Raw genomic sequence first — 15,156 nt, 5'->3', positions numbered from 1 at the left:
ACATTTTCTCTCTAAGAGCTTATCCTCACAAAACGGATGATTCATGTTAGATCAAGAGAGTTAACGCGATGACGAACGAAAACGGAAATTCCGTTGATAATAGGATAATAGGAATTCAGATAACGTTATATCTCAGTAATTTTGTGAGGATTGTAATCGTTCTCTATTCTCACAAGCTATAACATGATATTTGTAGTGTCAATATAAAAAAGAAAAGAGCGAAATATTAATACAGTATTCCTGCTGTATTTAAAGAATATAAATATCAATGAAAATATTTGATAATTTTTAATATTTCAATTTAGTTGAATAATTATCTAACATCTGTATTCAATTGTTTCTTTTACAATAACAAAGAATTACACACAGATAATTTTATCACATAATTTTGCTCAATTGTCGGCTTAGGATCAATCAATGTCGACATAAATGATGAGAGGAAATGTACTTTTATTCAATAACATGCATGAAAAAATTATTTACAACGCTAATGCTTATAATCACTAAATTACTTAACATACTTCTCCATAAATTTACGATGAAATTCACTTCGTAGGGAATCGTTGATGAACACGTCATGTTTCTTCTTCGGCTCGGAGCGCGCGCAATTTTTAAAAACGACGTCGTCGTCCCACCGTCTTCGTACTTTCATATCCACTCTTCCGCTCTGTGAGGAATAGTTCAACAGAGGATTTCCTGAAAGAATATTTTCCATACGTATTCTTTCCTCCTCCTGGCGCTTCTCCATTTCCTGCAAAAATGGAAAACAATATTTTATTTTATTCTCTAGACAAAGGATATGTGAAAAGGAGAAAGACAGAGCAAGTCAAGATATTTTAATTAATAGTACGATTCAGTACTTACTTTCTTAGCTTGTTCTGCTGCTCGTTCCTTCTTAATCCTCTGAAGTTCGGCCAAGAGCGCAGCAGTATCATCCTCGTCACTATCAGAATCTGATTCTTCATCATCAAGTGGATCGTCCGCATCTAAGCTGGCCGCAGGAACCTGGTCTAACTTCTGCCTTTTTGCACTGGATGTAGTCGATTCCCTGGAAGGTTCAATGGCACGACGGCTTGATCCTTTATCCTTATCTGTTCGCTCTCTTTCCTCCAATTCCTTCCTGAAGTCCCGATTTCGCAATTCCTCGACTGTTCCTTGGCCATGCTCCCTGCCGAGAAACAACATTAAAATTGACATCGCAAATATTATTTATATACTTAATATTCTTTAATTTCTTTTCTACATATATATTGCGATACTTTATATTATGTCTTTTGATAAGTTATGATATATAATGGCAAAGTTTACGTGATTATCAAGTGAATCTTGTAGGTAAGCCTGACTATAATTGAAAAATATAGGCATTATCAACTATTTCAACTAATAATATAAATATCTGACCAAGCTCATTGCGTTTGTTAAACAGGAGAGATACGTTTATCTTTTAAAGAAAAAAAGAGAGAAGACAGATTCAAAAATCATTAAACAAGTCTTGGTCGTCATAACCTCAAAATAATTTTCGCCAACATGAACAGCAGGAGTGCGGATTCTGCTTTTTCGTGCATCGATACATCAAAATGATATACGTAATTGTTGTTAATCGCGGAAAATCGACTTCCAGACTCGTGTACCTGTATTTGAGCTTCGTGTGTGACGGCAAATCCCTACTGCTGTACTGCTTCGAGATCGCGCTCAGGTCCTTCTCGCCCCGTCCTTGTCCTCCTCGGGCAGGCTCGAAGGTCGGTCTTGCCGCCGTCGTCATGTTTTCGCATAAAAATCACTCGAGCGAACCCCAAACTTGATCGATCACAGACACAACTGGATTCCGAACCGACAGGACGCGAACCAAATCAACCAAATGTTGGATTGATTGGGCCAGTTGGAGGTTGGAGGAGAGTATCGAAGTATCGAGTATCAAAAAGCCCGTCTCGATACTATCGATAAAGTTCTCGATAAAAGCTCTCGATAACTGTCGACAGGCATTCGTTGACACTGTTGACAGTGGGAGCTTATCTATTAATAAATCTCCGTTTGTAAAGCTCTTCCCACGGAATCTTCCCCGAGTTTTCCGAGCCTTAATTCGTGCGACATTCAGGCGCCGTTCGAAGAATCTTCGTCGGGCGATCCGCCATTAACCTTACCGCGCCGCGTGGGAAATACGCGGGAAAATGCGATTTCGTTTCACACGCCCGATTATCTCCGTACTTGGTATCGCGACCTTATCAACTTTAATATTGACGTGCTCCAGTTTCACGCGTCGCGTCGATTTCCCAATCGGCGCGAGATAAAAGCGGCGCGTGGCAAAAATTCGCGCGGGTCCCGGCTCTGAAAGAGAAGGGAAAAAAAAAGGAAAAAAAGAGAACCGTCTTTCCGCGAGGAATCGACAGGATCAGAGATCAAACGGGAGCACACTAGCACTAGCACATAGCACAGTGTGGCACAGTCTACAGTTGTATGGTCGGCAAGGAAGTAATATATCATCAGAAACAGAAGAGGGACAAACTACTCGGCATACAAATACACAACCAGTTTCAAAATTACCAATTAAATCTGTTTATGGATTTATGGGCGAAGTACTGTCCGGTGCCAGCAACTTGAAAGAAGAAGAATCAGACGGGAGCGGCGCGGCGCGGCGCGGCGCGGCGCGACAGGACGGGAGACGGGACGCGATTGGTGATGGCCGACGGGAGTTGGTCGCGCGATCTTGATCGATTGTGAGTTTGCGACGAGGAGGCGGCCGGGGCGGTTGCCCCCGTGGTGGTGACAGTGCATGTGCCCGATCGTCCCCCGGCGTGGCCGGGCACGGTGACCGATGCGACCTGACGCGGCCGGCTCGGCGACGGCGGCATCAGCAGACGGCGGTACCGAGCCGAGGCCCGATCGGCGTCGCACGACGGCGTTGGCCAGGATGAGCGAGAGGAAGTTCACGCGCGGCCTGGGGAAGCCCGGCATGGCGGCACAGCTGCGGGAGACCGTGTCCCAGGTCGTCCGCGAGAGCACGGTACAGGTGAGACCACCGATCCCACCGGGAACGCTGAAATCAGGACGCTGGCTCGTCGTACTTGACGTACACGCGATGTAAACAATCACTGGGAGCTCGAGATTTTATGTTCCTTTTATATTCCTAGTCGTCCTACATCGCGGAATTTCGTCGTGTTCGTCAGTGTCAGTGGAATATGAAGTCGAGATTTCGTGAAATTGAGGCTTAAAGTATTTTAGGATTTTCTGTGCCCACGATAGTTTTTGTCTTTCAAAATTCACATGTTTTTTGCAGAGTAAGCCGCACTTGGTCGAGCCCATTGACTTTGAGAATTTTGTGCTAAAGAATAAGACGCTGTTGCAAAATGACCCTCAGCGAGAGCTGCTGCTGTACCCCCAGGATGATATTTCTGTGAGTTTACTGCTTTCATACCGCTTATCTATATCAGTGTGTTGTCGACATGCCTTTCATTTATAGATAAGCGAACAAAGCAAGAATAGCAATAGGATACGAGATAAAATTGAAGTACATGAAGAATATAATTAATATATTTTTATTAATTCTACAAATAAGCAAAATTAAAAGTATCTTGTTGAAAAAAATTCTATTTTCCAAAATAGAGAATAATTAGAATTGTTATTAAATATTTATGATATTTGATACGTGATTATTATTATTGTTGTTGAATGTACATTTTCCAACAGCAAGTGGTTCTGCCAAGGAGATATCGCAGTGTGGTACCGACGGCGCAACATATTACAGAATGTGAGGAAGGAGAGGAGAATCTCCTAACGAAGGAGTGTCTATCCAGTTATACATCCAATTGGAATCTTGTACATTACAAGTACGCGGCATATAGCGGAGCTTATCTCGAGTTGCCAAGGTATGCGAGTTTAATGCTTGAGATTAATTGGAATCTCTGACAGCTGTCTGTTTTATAGATGCTATTATTTCATAAATTTTCAGAATATCGAAAGCGGACGATCTAAAGGACGAGGTGTATGAAATCGATACCGAGGTAGACCAGGTAGACGAGGTAATGTTCTTCTTTTATTCTACAAGATTTTTCGGATCGTTTAATATCATCTTGGTTACTTTTGTCGCATATTTAGAGCTAAGTGTAATCTGTATACATTTTCATAGGATTTAACGAAGAATGACGGTATAACGAAGGAAGGTTACTTGATGAAAGGTCCTGAGATTGGTAGTGCGGATAGAATGTTTGCTCATATCGGCTCGAAATCGTTCAAAAGACGTTTCTGCCATCTCAGACAGGAGGTTGACGGCACTTATATACTCGAGTTTTTTAAAGACGAGAGGAAGGGTGAGGCGAAATTGACAATAGTGATGGACTTTTGCACTGAAGTTGTTAGAAATTCGAAGCGTGGGAGATTCTGCTTTGAACTACGGATGAGTGACACTCACAAGTCTTATACTTTGGCTGCCGATAACGAGGCTGATATGCAAGATTGGTTATTGAAACTCAGTTCCGTCTTGCAACATTACAAACAGCAGGAAGAAAAGCGCGCTGCATCGCTAGAAAGAACCTGTAATACACCTCCGCCATCGCCGCAACCTATGCAGGTAGTACAAAATTATCTTAATATTGTTATTAAATTATTTTAAATAAAAAATTATTTAAGGTAAGATAAAAGATAATTGTTTGATGTTAAAGTGGACTTAATGTTCTTGATTTTAGGTTTATGGCACACTGAAAGGTCTCGAGCAGAGTATGAATCCGCAACTAATAAAATATTCTAGAGAGACTGATACCAGCATCGCTTTAGCGAGGAGAGAGAACAGAAAAAGACTGTTCAGCGTGTATCCTTACATACCCCATGCCAAAACAGCTGTAGGACAATCTGCCGATAACGTGGACCCTTATAAGGAGCAATTCGGCCATAGGATCCTCGTCAAGTGCGAAAGTCTTAAATTTAGACTACAAGCACCTATCGACGAAAAAGAATCTCTCTGTCAAGTGGAACCTTATCATACAGTGTTGAGCCTTTTCGACGCGAGGACTGGCAGAAAACTTACAGAGAATTTTCATTTCGATATTAATCATGAAATAGTGCGAAATATGACGAGAGAACTTAGTCCTGCAGGAATTACAACAGAGGATATTACTCTTCCTGGGGAATTGAAGAACATTCCTTCGGACTGGATCAAATATCCGAAACAAGTAAGATTATTTAAACACGAAAATCCAATGAAAAATGTGAGATGTTAATAATTCTAGTATATATAAATGTCTAAGATAAGAATTTGTTAATCACTTAATTTATTCTGGATTTATTAATAGACTGAGGATTTATAAAGATAATTGTTGTTATAGGCTATATTCAACATTAGTAATCCTCACCCAGATATATTCCTCGTCGTAAGGATAGACAAGTTACTCCAGGGAAACATATATCAGACCTCAGAGCCATATTTGAGAGCTACTAAGGATCCAAGATTGGGCTTGAAGGTGCACAAACAAGTCCGAGCATGTTGTCAAAGGTAATATTATAAATTCAGGTATTTTTAAATATAATATTAAGTGTAAATTTCATATTTTAAGCGGATATTTAACAATTAAAAAGATGATTACAAATAAGCGTGATTGTACAAGACGATTATTCTTTTTTTTTCAGACTGGGAAATTATAGAATGCCATTTGCATGGGCTGCAAGACCACTATTTAGATTGTATAGCAACGAACTGGATACATCCTCGGATTTCCCAGCAATATACAGGCAGGAGGGTCACAAAATAAAAGATGAGGAGCTGCTAAAACTTCTTTCTGAGTACAGAAAGTATGTATTAATTGTAAATTAATATGATTAAAAAATTTATACCACATGGAGCTCAACATGCGTGCTTTATTAAACATTATATCAGCAAAATTTTGTTCGCAGGCCTGAGAAGCTTAGCAAATTGACTGTGATACCTGGTTGGCTGAAAATTAAAATAGAGCCTATTACGGACATTCCTGAAAGTGCGTAGTCGAATAATATATTTTATAATTAAATAGAGAAGATATCTTTGGTCGGGCTGGATCATGGTAGCCTAATAATAATATTTCTATGTGTGAATTTTGTATACTTCTATAACTCGGCAAACTGCGCGCCGATTATTTGTCGATAAATAAAGCCTGTATTGAAGAACTAAAGATTTAATAATAAGTTTCGAAGAAACAATAATGACTTAAAGATGCAAGAATTACACAATTTTTGTAACTTGATTCTAAGTAATTTAATGAATTTTTTGTAATAAGTAAAAAGGCTTTTAATAATTCTCACTACGAAAAGAGAAATTGTAGTCAATAGTTTCGAACGATTCCAGATATATAATACATAAAATACGATTTCTAGATACATTGTCGACTTGCCTGGCACCGTTAAAGCCATTTCCGATCCCACCAACGGCGGAGCCGACGATCGAGGTCGCCGAATTCGAGAGCACTTCCGAGAGGGATGTGCATCCGTACACGACGTATGTCAATCATCTGTACGTGTATCCGCAGACACTCAATTTCGACAGTCAAAAAATGTTTACCCGAGCTAGGAACATAGCGTGCATCATGGAACTCCGCGACGACGACGGCGAAAACGTCAAGCCTTTACGAGTATGTGATAAAAAAATCAACTTATTTGAAGATTAAGGGATCTAAATGGCTTCATCTTCTTTCTACTATTTCTAACAGGCGATTTATGGGAGACCGGGTTTGCCGTTACTATGCTTACGAGCGTCGTGCGCCGTGTTACATCACAGCGCAGTACCTTCTTGGTATGAAGAAATCAAGATTAAGCTACCCACGAAATTGCACGCAAAACACCATATACTATTCTCCTTTTATCACATAAGTTGCGATATGAACAAAAAGAAAGAGAACGGCGTTGAAAACTGTGTCGGCTATGCATGGGCGCCTTTGCTGCATAAAGGAAGGTGAGATTCGATAAATCAATGATCGATGAGCATTTAAACTATTAGCATATTTTGTTGTATCTTATAATATTTGAACGATGGTAAGAAAATAGAAAGAAGAAAAATATATTTTTGATATTTTATATACTTTGTGCAGACTGAACGTGGATATAGAATCGAATATCCAGGTATTGCCTGTAGCGACGCATTTACCGTCGGGATATCTATCCATACAACCCCTTGGACTAGGGAAAGGGGTAAGAGTAAGATCGATCATTGGTATTGTGTCAATTAATGACATAGTTTGGACGACATGAGGGTGACTTGTATGTTTTCGTAGAACGCAGGGCCGGATATCACTTGGATTGATTCCCAACGACCAATCTTCACGGTATCTTTCCAATTAATTTCGACGGTATTCACGCGGGACCTTCATCTGCACAATCTGTTCGTCCACGCTGAACGCATCTTGGACACAAAGCCCTCGGCGTCGCCCTCGGATTCGGAAACGTGCAAAATCCTGAAGGCTGCACACGCGGTTCAACTAGTCACCGTTATCACGTTTCTCCCAACTATATTGAATCAACTGTTCGTGTTGTTGACGTGCAATACCAGCCAAGAAGTCGGATTATACGTGATCAGGGTCTTAATACATTTTATAAACATGGTGCACGAAGCCGGGCGTAAGGAAATTCTACAAGCGTACATCAAGGTAGGATTTAGAATATGTTTGAAAGATAAATATTCAATTTCCAGTTTTATTAGCTCTTGAATATTGAAACTTTGGTTTATATATTTTGCGATTGGTCTGACTCTACCCTAGTTCTCTGATTCTAGTTCGTGTTTGTACTGCCTCCTCTCCGAAATGGTAACGTCGCGGTTCACGAGCAACTGGCGAAGCATTTGCCAACTTTGTTACAACCGAGTAATACCGATTTTCTAGTTGTGAACAAATTCATGCATCACTCGAGCTTCTTTTTCGAAATAATGATCAAGAGTATGGCGCAATATCTACTGAGTACTGGTAGGATAAAGGTAAATTCTTCGAGATTACTTTAACTTGAAACTTGGCGACTATTAATATCGATAGAGTAGGATTATTTATTGTAATTAAATATTGCTTCATTTTTCGAAGTGTTTTGTATATTTACCAAAATAAATTATCAATCTGTCTCTTATAAAAATTAATTACTTGAGCAGTTAATTTATTTTTTCCTAGATGCATAGAAACGAGCGATTCTCAAAAGATTATCACGAGAAGATCAAGATGTTATTAGACGTGATTATGCCATACTTAATGACCAAGTACAGAGAAATGCCAGTAGAGACACACGAATTGAACAAGAGTCTCGCACAATTTTTAAAGGTACATAATATCACATAACTCACACAGTATATATCATACACTGTATATCTTTATCACTATTTTGATTTTGATTATCGCGGCACAGCGATGTCTCACATTCATGGACCGTGGCTTCGTGTTTCGTCTCATCAATTCCTACCTGGACAACTTTTCGCCTGGCGACCAACGCACGCTACACGATTTCAAGTTTACTTTTCTGCAAATCATCTGCTCTCACGAGCACTATGTATCCTTCAACTTGCCGATGATGCAGTCGCGTCTTGCTTCCAGAGGTAAATTCTTATATCATCGATACACACAAGGATTACGGTGAAAATATACTAATTTATTGTAACTTAATTGTTTCGCGTGTTCAAAAGATACTGAGAATGACACTGATTGTGAAAGTGAACCAGAATGCGACGTTGGTACGTTTATAATTATATTCGTACACAAATATGTGTGTTATGTGTATGTTCTCGTTTATAGCAAATATCCGTTACATATTTTCTCTTTTGTAGCAATATATAGTTAATGCTAGTTATAATTTATAATTAATCAGTTTAAAAGCATCATTAATTCAAGGATTGAGGTCTCTCAGATTGAAATATACGTTTCTACACGTTTTTTGTATTTTTATAGGATCATGCACTGAAATCTTATATATATTTTCTGCTCATCTGTATTTTATACGCACTTATACCACCATTATTTCAGTTACATTACACAATTAGAGATAGTATATATTAAAAGCAGATAAAACTGTGAAGTGCTTATTTGATGACAGATTTAATGAACGAGTATTGTCTCACGGAAGAATTTTGTAAGCACCACTTCCTGGCTGGTCTTCTGATGCAAGAAGTTAGGACTTCCCTCAACGAAATCGTGCAGATCCGTAAGGTCGCCATTGGTACTTTACGGGATTTAATGGCGAAACACGAGTTAGATGATAGATATCAAAATAAGGTGCGACTTTTAAACGTTTATGATTACAAGCTGCTCCTAGCAGTCTTTAAGGAATTGCATTGTTGGAAAAAATTGGGAATGATCATTTTTCTTCTGATATAATTTATTGATAGGTATTTCACGTTTTGAATTCTAATTATTTCAGGGTCAACTGAGTAGAATAGCATCGATTTACATACCATGGCTTGGCATTGTATTGGAGAATTTGCATCGACTGCAGTCGGTAGAGGAGAACGAGATCAAGATAGAGATCAAACAGAATGGCACTAACAGAGTGTCGACCAGCAGTTCGTTTCTGACAGTGAAGGATACCGTTGCCAGTTCCACTACCGCGGGTACACCAAAATCCATTCACAGGTATATGCCAGTATATTAATAAAACAATATTAATAATACAATAGATAATTATTAATTAATTGAAAGTTAAAGATAAATTTTGATGTTACGCAGACTGACTCTTCACCTGGACACTCAATCGCCTATAAGATCGTCTATGCATCTGCGAGATTCTACCTACTTTGCCGCTATCGCGGGTCAAGGGTTGGTAAATGGATATTCTTGCACTAGCGTTGAGTCTGATACATCGACGGTGTCCGGTGCGTCACAGTCTAACATTTCCCAAGAGACCGCCATCGTCAGAGAATTGCCGGAAAACGGAACGGGCGAGAGAAACAGACATTCGCGTACTTTGAGTGTGACGCAATCGTCGCCCAGGTGCGATAAATTGCAGCCCTCGGAAGTGAAAGATATACTACTTTGTTTCCTATTCATTGTCAAGTATCTAGGTGATCATCAGGTGATCGCCTGGTGGCAACAGTGCAACGATACGGAAATACTGAACTTCTTCACAGTAATCGAGTAAGTAGCAAAACTGACGGTGTAGTAAATAATAGAAATATTGCCTGTTTTTGAGAAAATATGCCGATATTCTCTTATTATACGAATGCATTGTATGATAAAATGTCTTGATGTGTGTTTAGTATACTCATACTAGATTTTACACGAACAACCTTGTTTTCTTCTACTTTCAGGATGAGCTTACATCATTTCAAGTATATCGGTAAGAGACAAATAGCCGCGAATGCTGCGAGTAATATTGGAAAGCCCCGCACTGTCAAAGCAATGACTTTACCCGCCAGAATGGCACCGCCAGACTTTACCACTGAAAGTCCCGCTACCAGCACGTTGCAACCTCACAATACAGTTACTAGAGAGAATCTGGTTGAAAATGATTGCGGCAAAGTATATCAAGTTTTACTGGAGGCAAATATGGCAACGGAAGTTGGGCTAATTGCGTTGGATTGCTTGGGTCTCTTCTGTATTCATTTTAAAGTAATCATGTTTACTTTATCACAAATTTTTTTATTTCTTTGATTTTATGTGTAAAATATATAATAATATACAATAAGATTAAAACATTGATTGACCAATTTAGGCAACAAGATCTTAATAAATAAAAATTTGAATAGTTTAAAGTAAGGGACCTTAAGAAAGTCAAGAAACCAATATAAGTTCACATAGAGATTTTGAAGATTAAAATATATAAATTTAAATATAAATATAGTGCACGCGCGTGGGATTTTTTTATCCAAATTGACCAATCAAAACATAGCTAGAAGCTTGTGACCATAAAACGTTAACATAGCTCATTTTTTGCAGGATGTTCTCTTGGCAAATGAAGGCGACAACGCAGTCATGCAAAAGTTTTTCAATATTTATTTGTCGTTTCTTCAAGTCGGTCAGTCCGAAACTTTATTACGTCACGTTTTCGCTGGACTCCGAGCTTTTTTGAATAATTATTCCGTCGCGCTTTTCCAAGGTAATTGTTAATTTTCAAAGCTTCAAAAAAGTTTTATTTGTAAAGAATGAGAATGAATACATAACTACCTACTCTTCGATGGTAGAGAGCAAGTATGATAGGCACATGTAAAACATGCACAAAGCTTGAATATATTTTTTTTCTTTACAGGCAATGCTGTGCTTTGCGGGCGTTTGTGTTATGAGCTGCTGCGTTGCTGTAACAGCAAGTTGAGTTCCATAAGGCAGGAGTCCTGCGCTTTGCTGTATTTGCTCATGCGAAGTAATTTTGAGTTTACTAGTAGGAAAGGATTGACTAGAGTACATTTGCAGGTACAGTACTCTTCTAGAACACAATCTTTAAGTCTAGTTTATTTAACGCCACTTATTTTTATATAGTCATTATCGTTGATTTTTAAGTGAATTGTACAAGCTTTAAACACGTCTTATTATTTCTCTATAGGTGATAATTTCAGTGTCCCAAATGTTGGGCAATGTAATCGGTCTGAACAATTCACGATTTCAAGAATCGTTGTCGTTAATCAACAGTTATGCCTCTTCTGATAAAGTTATGAAGGGAACAGGATTCCCAGTTGAAGTGAAGGACCTCAATAAAAGAATACGAACGGTTTTAATGGCAACCGCGCAAATGCGGGAGCATAATAACGATCCTGAGATGCTGGTCGATTTGCAACATAGTTTGGCTAACTCTTACGCCAGCACGCCCGAATTGAGGCATACCTGGCTGGAAACGATGGCTAGGAACCACGCTAGAGATGGAAATTTTTCCGAGGTACTCATTTTTACAAATTATCTCAACAAAGATGCACTTTATATAAAAATATATTGTCTGAGACTCTTACATAATGGATATGTCAACACGCGTTTTTCATTCTAAGGCTGCTTGTTGTCAACTACATATCGCGGCATTAATGGCTGAATATTTAAAATTGCGGAAAATTCATCCGTGGGGCGCAGAAGCTTTCGATCAAATATCTGTGAACATATCGAAGGACGAGCGTAATCTCAAACTTGATGCTGGTGAGATTTGTATGTTTATTTTATTGCATTACGTTTATCATTTGTATTATTTTGGTTGCATTTTTATCGTGTCGTGTATACATCTGAATTGAGAACAGATGCAAGAAATATCGATCTTTTTTCAGGCATTCAAGATATTCACTATAACGAAAGTTTACTTCTTGAGCAATTGGAAATTTGTGCCGACACATTGGAGAAGGCCGAGCGCTTCGAATTGCTTGGGCACTTATATCGTTTAATAGTTCCTATATATGAAAAGAAGAGAAATTACGAAGCTTTGGCTAATTGTTACTCGCATTTGGCGCAAGCCTGTAATAAAATTGTGGAGGTAACACGGACTGGAAAGAGATTGCTCGGGAGGTTTTACAGAGTGGCATTCTTTGGCATGGTAAGATATATCACCAGCAGAGAGCGTATATTTTTATAATTAAAAAAATTTGATTGACACATGTATTATTATCTAGGCGTACTTTGAGGAAGAGAATGGTCAAGAATACATTTATAAGGAGCCAAAAGTGACATCGTTATCTGAAATATCGGAACGTTTATTGCATTTGTATAGCGAAAAGTTCGGATCTGAGAACGTTAAGATAATAATGGATTCTGTACCAGTCGACGTAAGCGAATTAGATCCCAAGATAGCGTACATTCAGGTAACGCATGTCACACCCTACTTTGAGAAGACGGAGTTGGAAGTGCGACAAACCGAGTTCGAGCAGAATCACAACATATCTTGCTTCATGTTTGAGACGCCATTTACTAAGGAGGGCAAGGCAAGAGGCAGTCCGGAGGATCAATGGAAACGTAGAACTATTCTCACAAGTATGGTCAAACATCAAATCTAATAATTCTAAAAATTCTAATAATCCGATAATTACCTATTTATTTGATTATCTTAGATCTCGCTTTATTGAAAAAGAAGTATGAAGATTTATGCTTGTTCTTGCAGCGCAATATGCTTTTCCGTATGTGAAGAAGCGCATCGGGATTGCCGAGAAACGGATAGTGGAGCTCAGCCCTATCGAGGTCGCTTTGGATGAGATGAGGCAACGCGTTCAGGAATTGGAGGATGTGGCTTTGATCGGACCGACGGATGTGAAGAAACTGCAGTTACGTCTCCAAGGTAGCATTTGCGTAACGGTAAATGCCGGTCCTTTAGCCTATGCCTCCGCATTTCTGGATCCTGCGCTGTCTCCACAATACCCCGATGACAAAGTAGAAGAATTGAAGGATGTCTTTAGGTACGTTTTGTCATTTTACACTTTTTCATGTACACGATATCGCAATCACTTATAAGTCCTCTTGGAATTTCAGGGAATTTGTCAAGATATGTTATACAGCATTACAAATTAATAGCAAACTGATCACGCCCGACCAACACGAATATCAAGAAGTGTTACGTGAGAATTACCAAAAACTGTGCCAGAGTTTGTCGTCCTTGTTCGGGGAACCAATATGGCCGGACGAGCAAGTAGGAAGTTTCAAACGCAATAGCGCTGCTCTGTTCAGCGCTATCAGCGGTGCTAACAATCATACCAGTACAGCCTAAGTCAATAATCTTAGAAAGTTCATCCAACAGACCTCAGATTCCTTTATTTTTTAGCATAATATGTCTCAAGTTCTTCCTTCGCAAGTACAAGCTTGCGAAATATTTATATCGCCTTGTATTTTTATTCTCCTTAATTACAAATCTACGAACAAGTGTCTGTATCAATTTTGTAACTTTTGCACTGGCCTAATGGAGAAGACTTTCTAATCACTGCCAAATCTTTTAGACGAGGCATTTACGAATGTCCCAAAAAAGTCCCGATTATACGTAAGGATAAATTATAGTTAATCTGTAATTGTTCAAAAATTTCGACAAAGCCAATGAGAACTGCTTTTATCTATTAAGCTCGCAATATGGATGATGTAGTTCGATAAGTTGCGATTCAACTAGTAGAATAAGTTGGTTTATATACCAGGGCATTTGTACAGTATATCTATGGCGAGTAAAAATGTACTGGTACACCTCAGTTCTTTCACTATGGATAATGTTAGTCCATAAGGCATTTAAATTTGATGTCCGTATATAATCAACTTTATTAGGATTTTTGTTTTCATCCTTTTATCAATTAGGAGAAGGAAACTATAATCTAATTAATTAATCGACAAAAATAATTTAACGAAATAAGAGGAAGTTATCCACTTGCGATACTTGTGGAGAATCGACACAATAAGATTAATATTTTACGTGTCTCGATTAAATTTATTTTGTAATCTAACAAACAGACTTCAATTGCTGTTTGTGCTTATTTTACTAATGACATATTAAATTTTCGCTTTAACCATAAGCACTGAATGTACGGATAAACTTTTTTACCTAGTGCTCCTTGCAATATGTATAAATGATGTATCAAATACGTATTTAGACACTTTATGTAAAAATTGATATTTGTACATATATCACTTGATTAATTTCTTGCGTGCGTATAAGTGCTGTGTAGTCGGCTGTTTTAGAAATATTGAAGGGAAAGTATTAGGTCTTTTAACGCTATAGATCGTCGAATATTTTATCCAGCAGTTATGTGAACTTACGTATGCGCTTGCACACAATTAGTAGTACAAAGACGATACAGATTGAGTAATTTCTATGCCAATTATTGGAACTTATAGAGAATTAAATGAAAGTTTGTTTATATTTTAGAGAGGAAGAAAGGGCTGTAGCATTGGCTACAGTTTATCGATGGGAAACAAGTCCGACCACTTTGATACCTTGCGAATACGCACAAAAGTGATGTTACATATTGATAATTATTTGTGAAAGTGCGAAATAAAATTTTATAAATCGTGAATGCGAGCGAGCGAGCGAGAGAGAGAGAGAGAGAGAGAGAGAGAGAGAGAGAGAGAGAGAGAGAATGAACGGAAAAGTATGTATGTGTAAATTTATTTGTGTAAGCAGCAAAATCGATGCGAATATTGGTAGTTTAGTAACAGCTTTAAGAATAATAATTACAATATACATAGTGAGACATAGTGAGAAATTTTTGAATATATTTCGAAAGTAATGGTTTAAATGTTCTTTTGTCATAATTGGATATGCACGAGTGTAAAAATTCTAAAAAGAAGCTTGTTTAAT

The 15,156-nt window shown here is 38.4% G+C and overlaps 2 protein-coding genes across 6 annotated transcripts; one reads left to right on the top strand and one right to left on the bottom strand.

The window, feature by feature from the left end:
* Nucleotides 1-430: 430 nt before the first annotated feature.
* On the bottom strand, nucleotides 431-1,881 carry LOC112454111 (protein CWC15 homolog B). Its single transcript, XM_025015330.1, has 3 exons — nucleotides 1,632-1,881; nucleotides 865-1,168; nucleotides 431-751 (listed from the first exon to the last, which is right to left on the bottom strand). The coding sequence occupies exons 1-3, from the start codon at nucleotides 1,760-1,762 to the stop codon at nucleotides 509-511; spliced, it is 678 nt and encodes a 225-aa protein (XP_024871098.1). The 5' UTR covers nucleotides 1,763-1,881; the 3' UTR covers nucleotides 431-508.
* A 499-nt stretch (nucleotides 1,882-2,380) lies between these two features.
* On the top strand, nucleotides 2,381-14,900 carry LOC112454110 (dedicator of cytokinesis protein 9). 5 transcript variants are annotated; one of them, XM_025015325.1, is made up of 30 exons: nucleotides 2,381-2,469; nucleotides 2,575-3,007; nucleotides 3,275-3,391; nucleotides 3,685-3,863; nucleotides 3,947-4,016; nucleotides 4,124-4,564; nucleotides 4,680-5,162; nucleotides 5,316-5,482; nucleotides 5,617-5,778; nucleotides 5,881-5,960; nucleotides 6,337-6,590; nucleotides 6,669-6,910; nucleotides 7,047-7,146; nucleotides 7,230-7,601; nucleotides 7,727-7,924; nucleotides 8,109-8,255; nucleotides 8,341-8,527; nucleotides 8,615-8,662; nucleotides 9,022-9,200; nucleotides 9,346-9,557; nucleotides 9,651-10,058; nucleotides 10,232-10,532; nucleotides 10,860-11,019; nucleotides 11,170-11,330; nucleotides 11,461-11,790; nucleotides 11,897-12,047; nucleotides 12,164-12,426; nucleotides 12,503-12,860; nucleotides 12,988-13,279; nucleotides 13,353-13,587. In XM_025015325.1, exons 2-30 carry the CDS (start codon nucleotides 2,813-2,815, stop codon nucleotides 13,585-13,587), a joined length of 6,492 nt encoding a protein of 2,163 aa, XP_024871093.1. In that variant the 5' UTR covers nucleotides 2,381-2,469; nucleotides 2,575-2,812. The 5 variants fall into 5 exon arrangements, with proteins under 5 accessions (XP_024871093.1, XP_024871094.1, XP_024871095.1 ...); XM_025015326.1 differs by lacking the exon at nucleotides 2,381-2,469 and having other exon boundaries at nucleotides 2,554-3,007; nucleotides 13,353-14,900; XM_025015327.1 differs by lacking the exon at nucleotides 2,381-2,469 and having other exon boundaries at nucleotides 2,554-3,007; nucleotides 7,047-7,152; nucleotides 11,897-12,038.
* The last annotated feature ends 256 nt before the right edge of the window (nucleotides 14,901-15,156 follow it).

The sequence above is a fragment of the Temnothorax curvispinosus genome, unplaced genomic scaffold (genome assembly GCF_003070985.1).
Source record: "Temnothorax curvispinosus isolate PA1 unplaced genomic scaffold, ASM307098v1 QBEX01004791.1, whole genome shotgun sequence".
NCBI lineage: Eukaryota > Metazoa > Arthropoda > Insecta > Hymenoptera > Formicidae > Temnothorax > Temnothorax curvispinosus.
The sequence above is the reverse complement of the archived record's forward strand: the minus strand, read 5'-3'. Positions and strand labels throughout refer to the sequence as shown.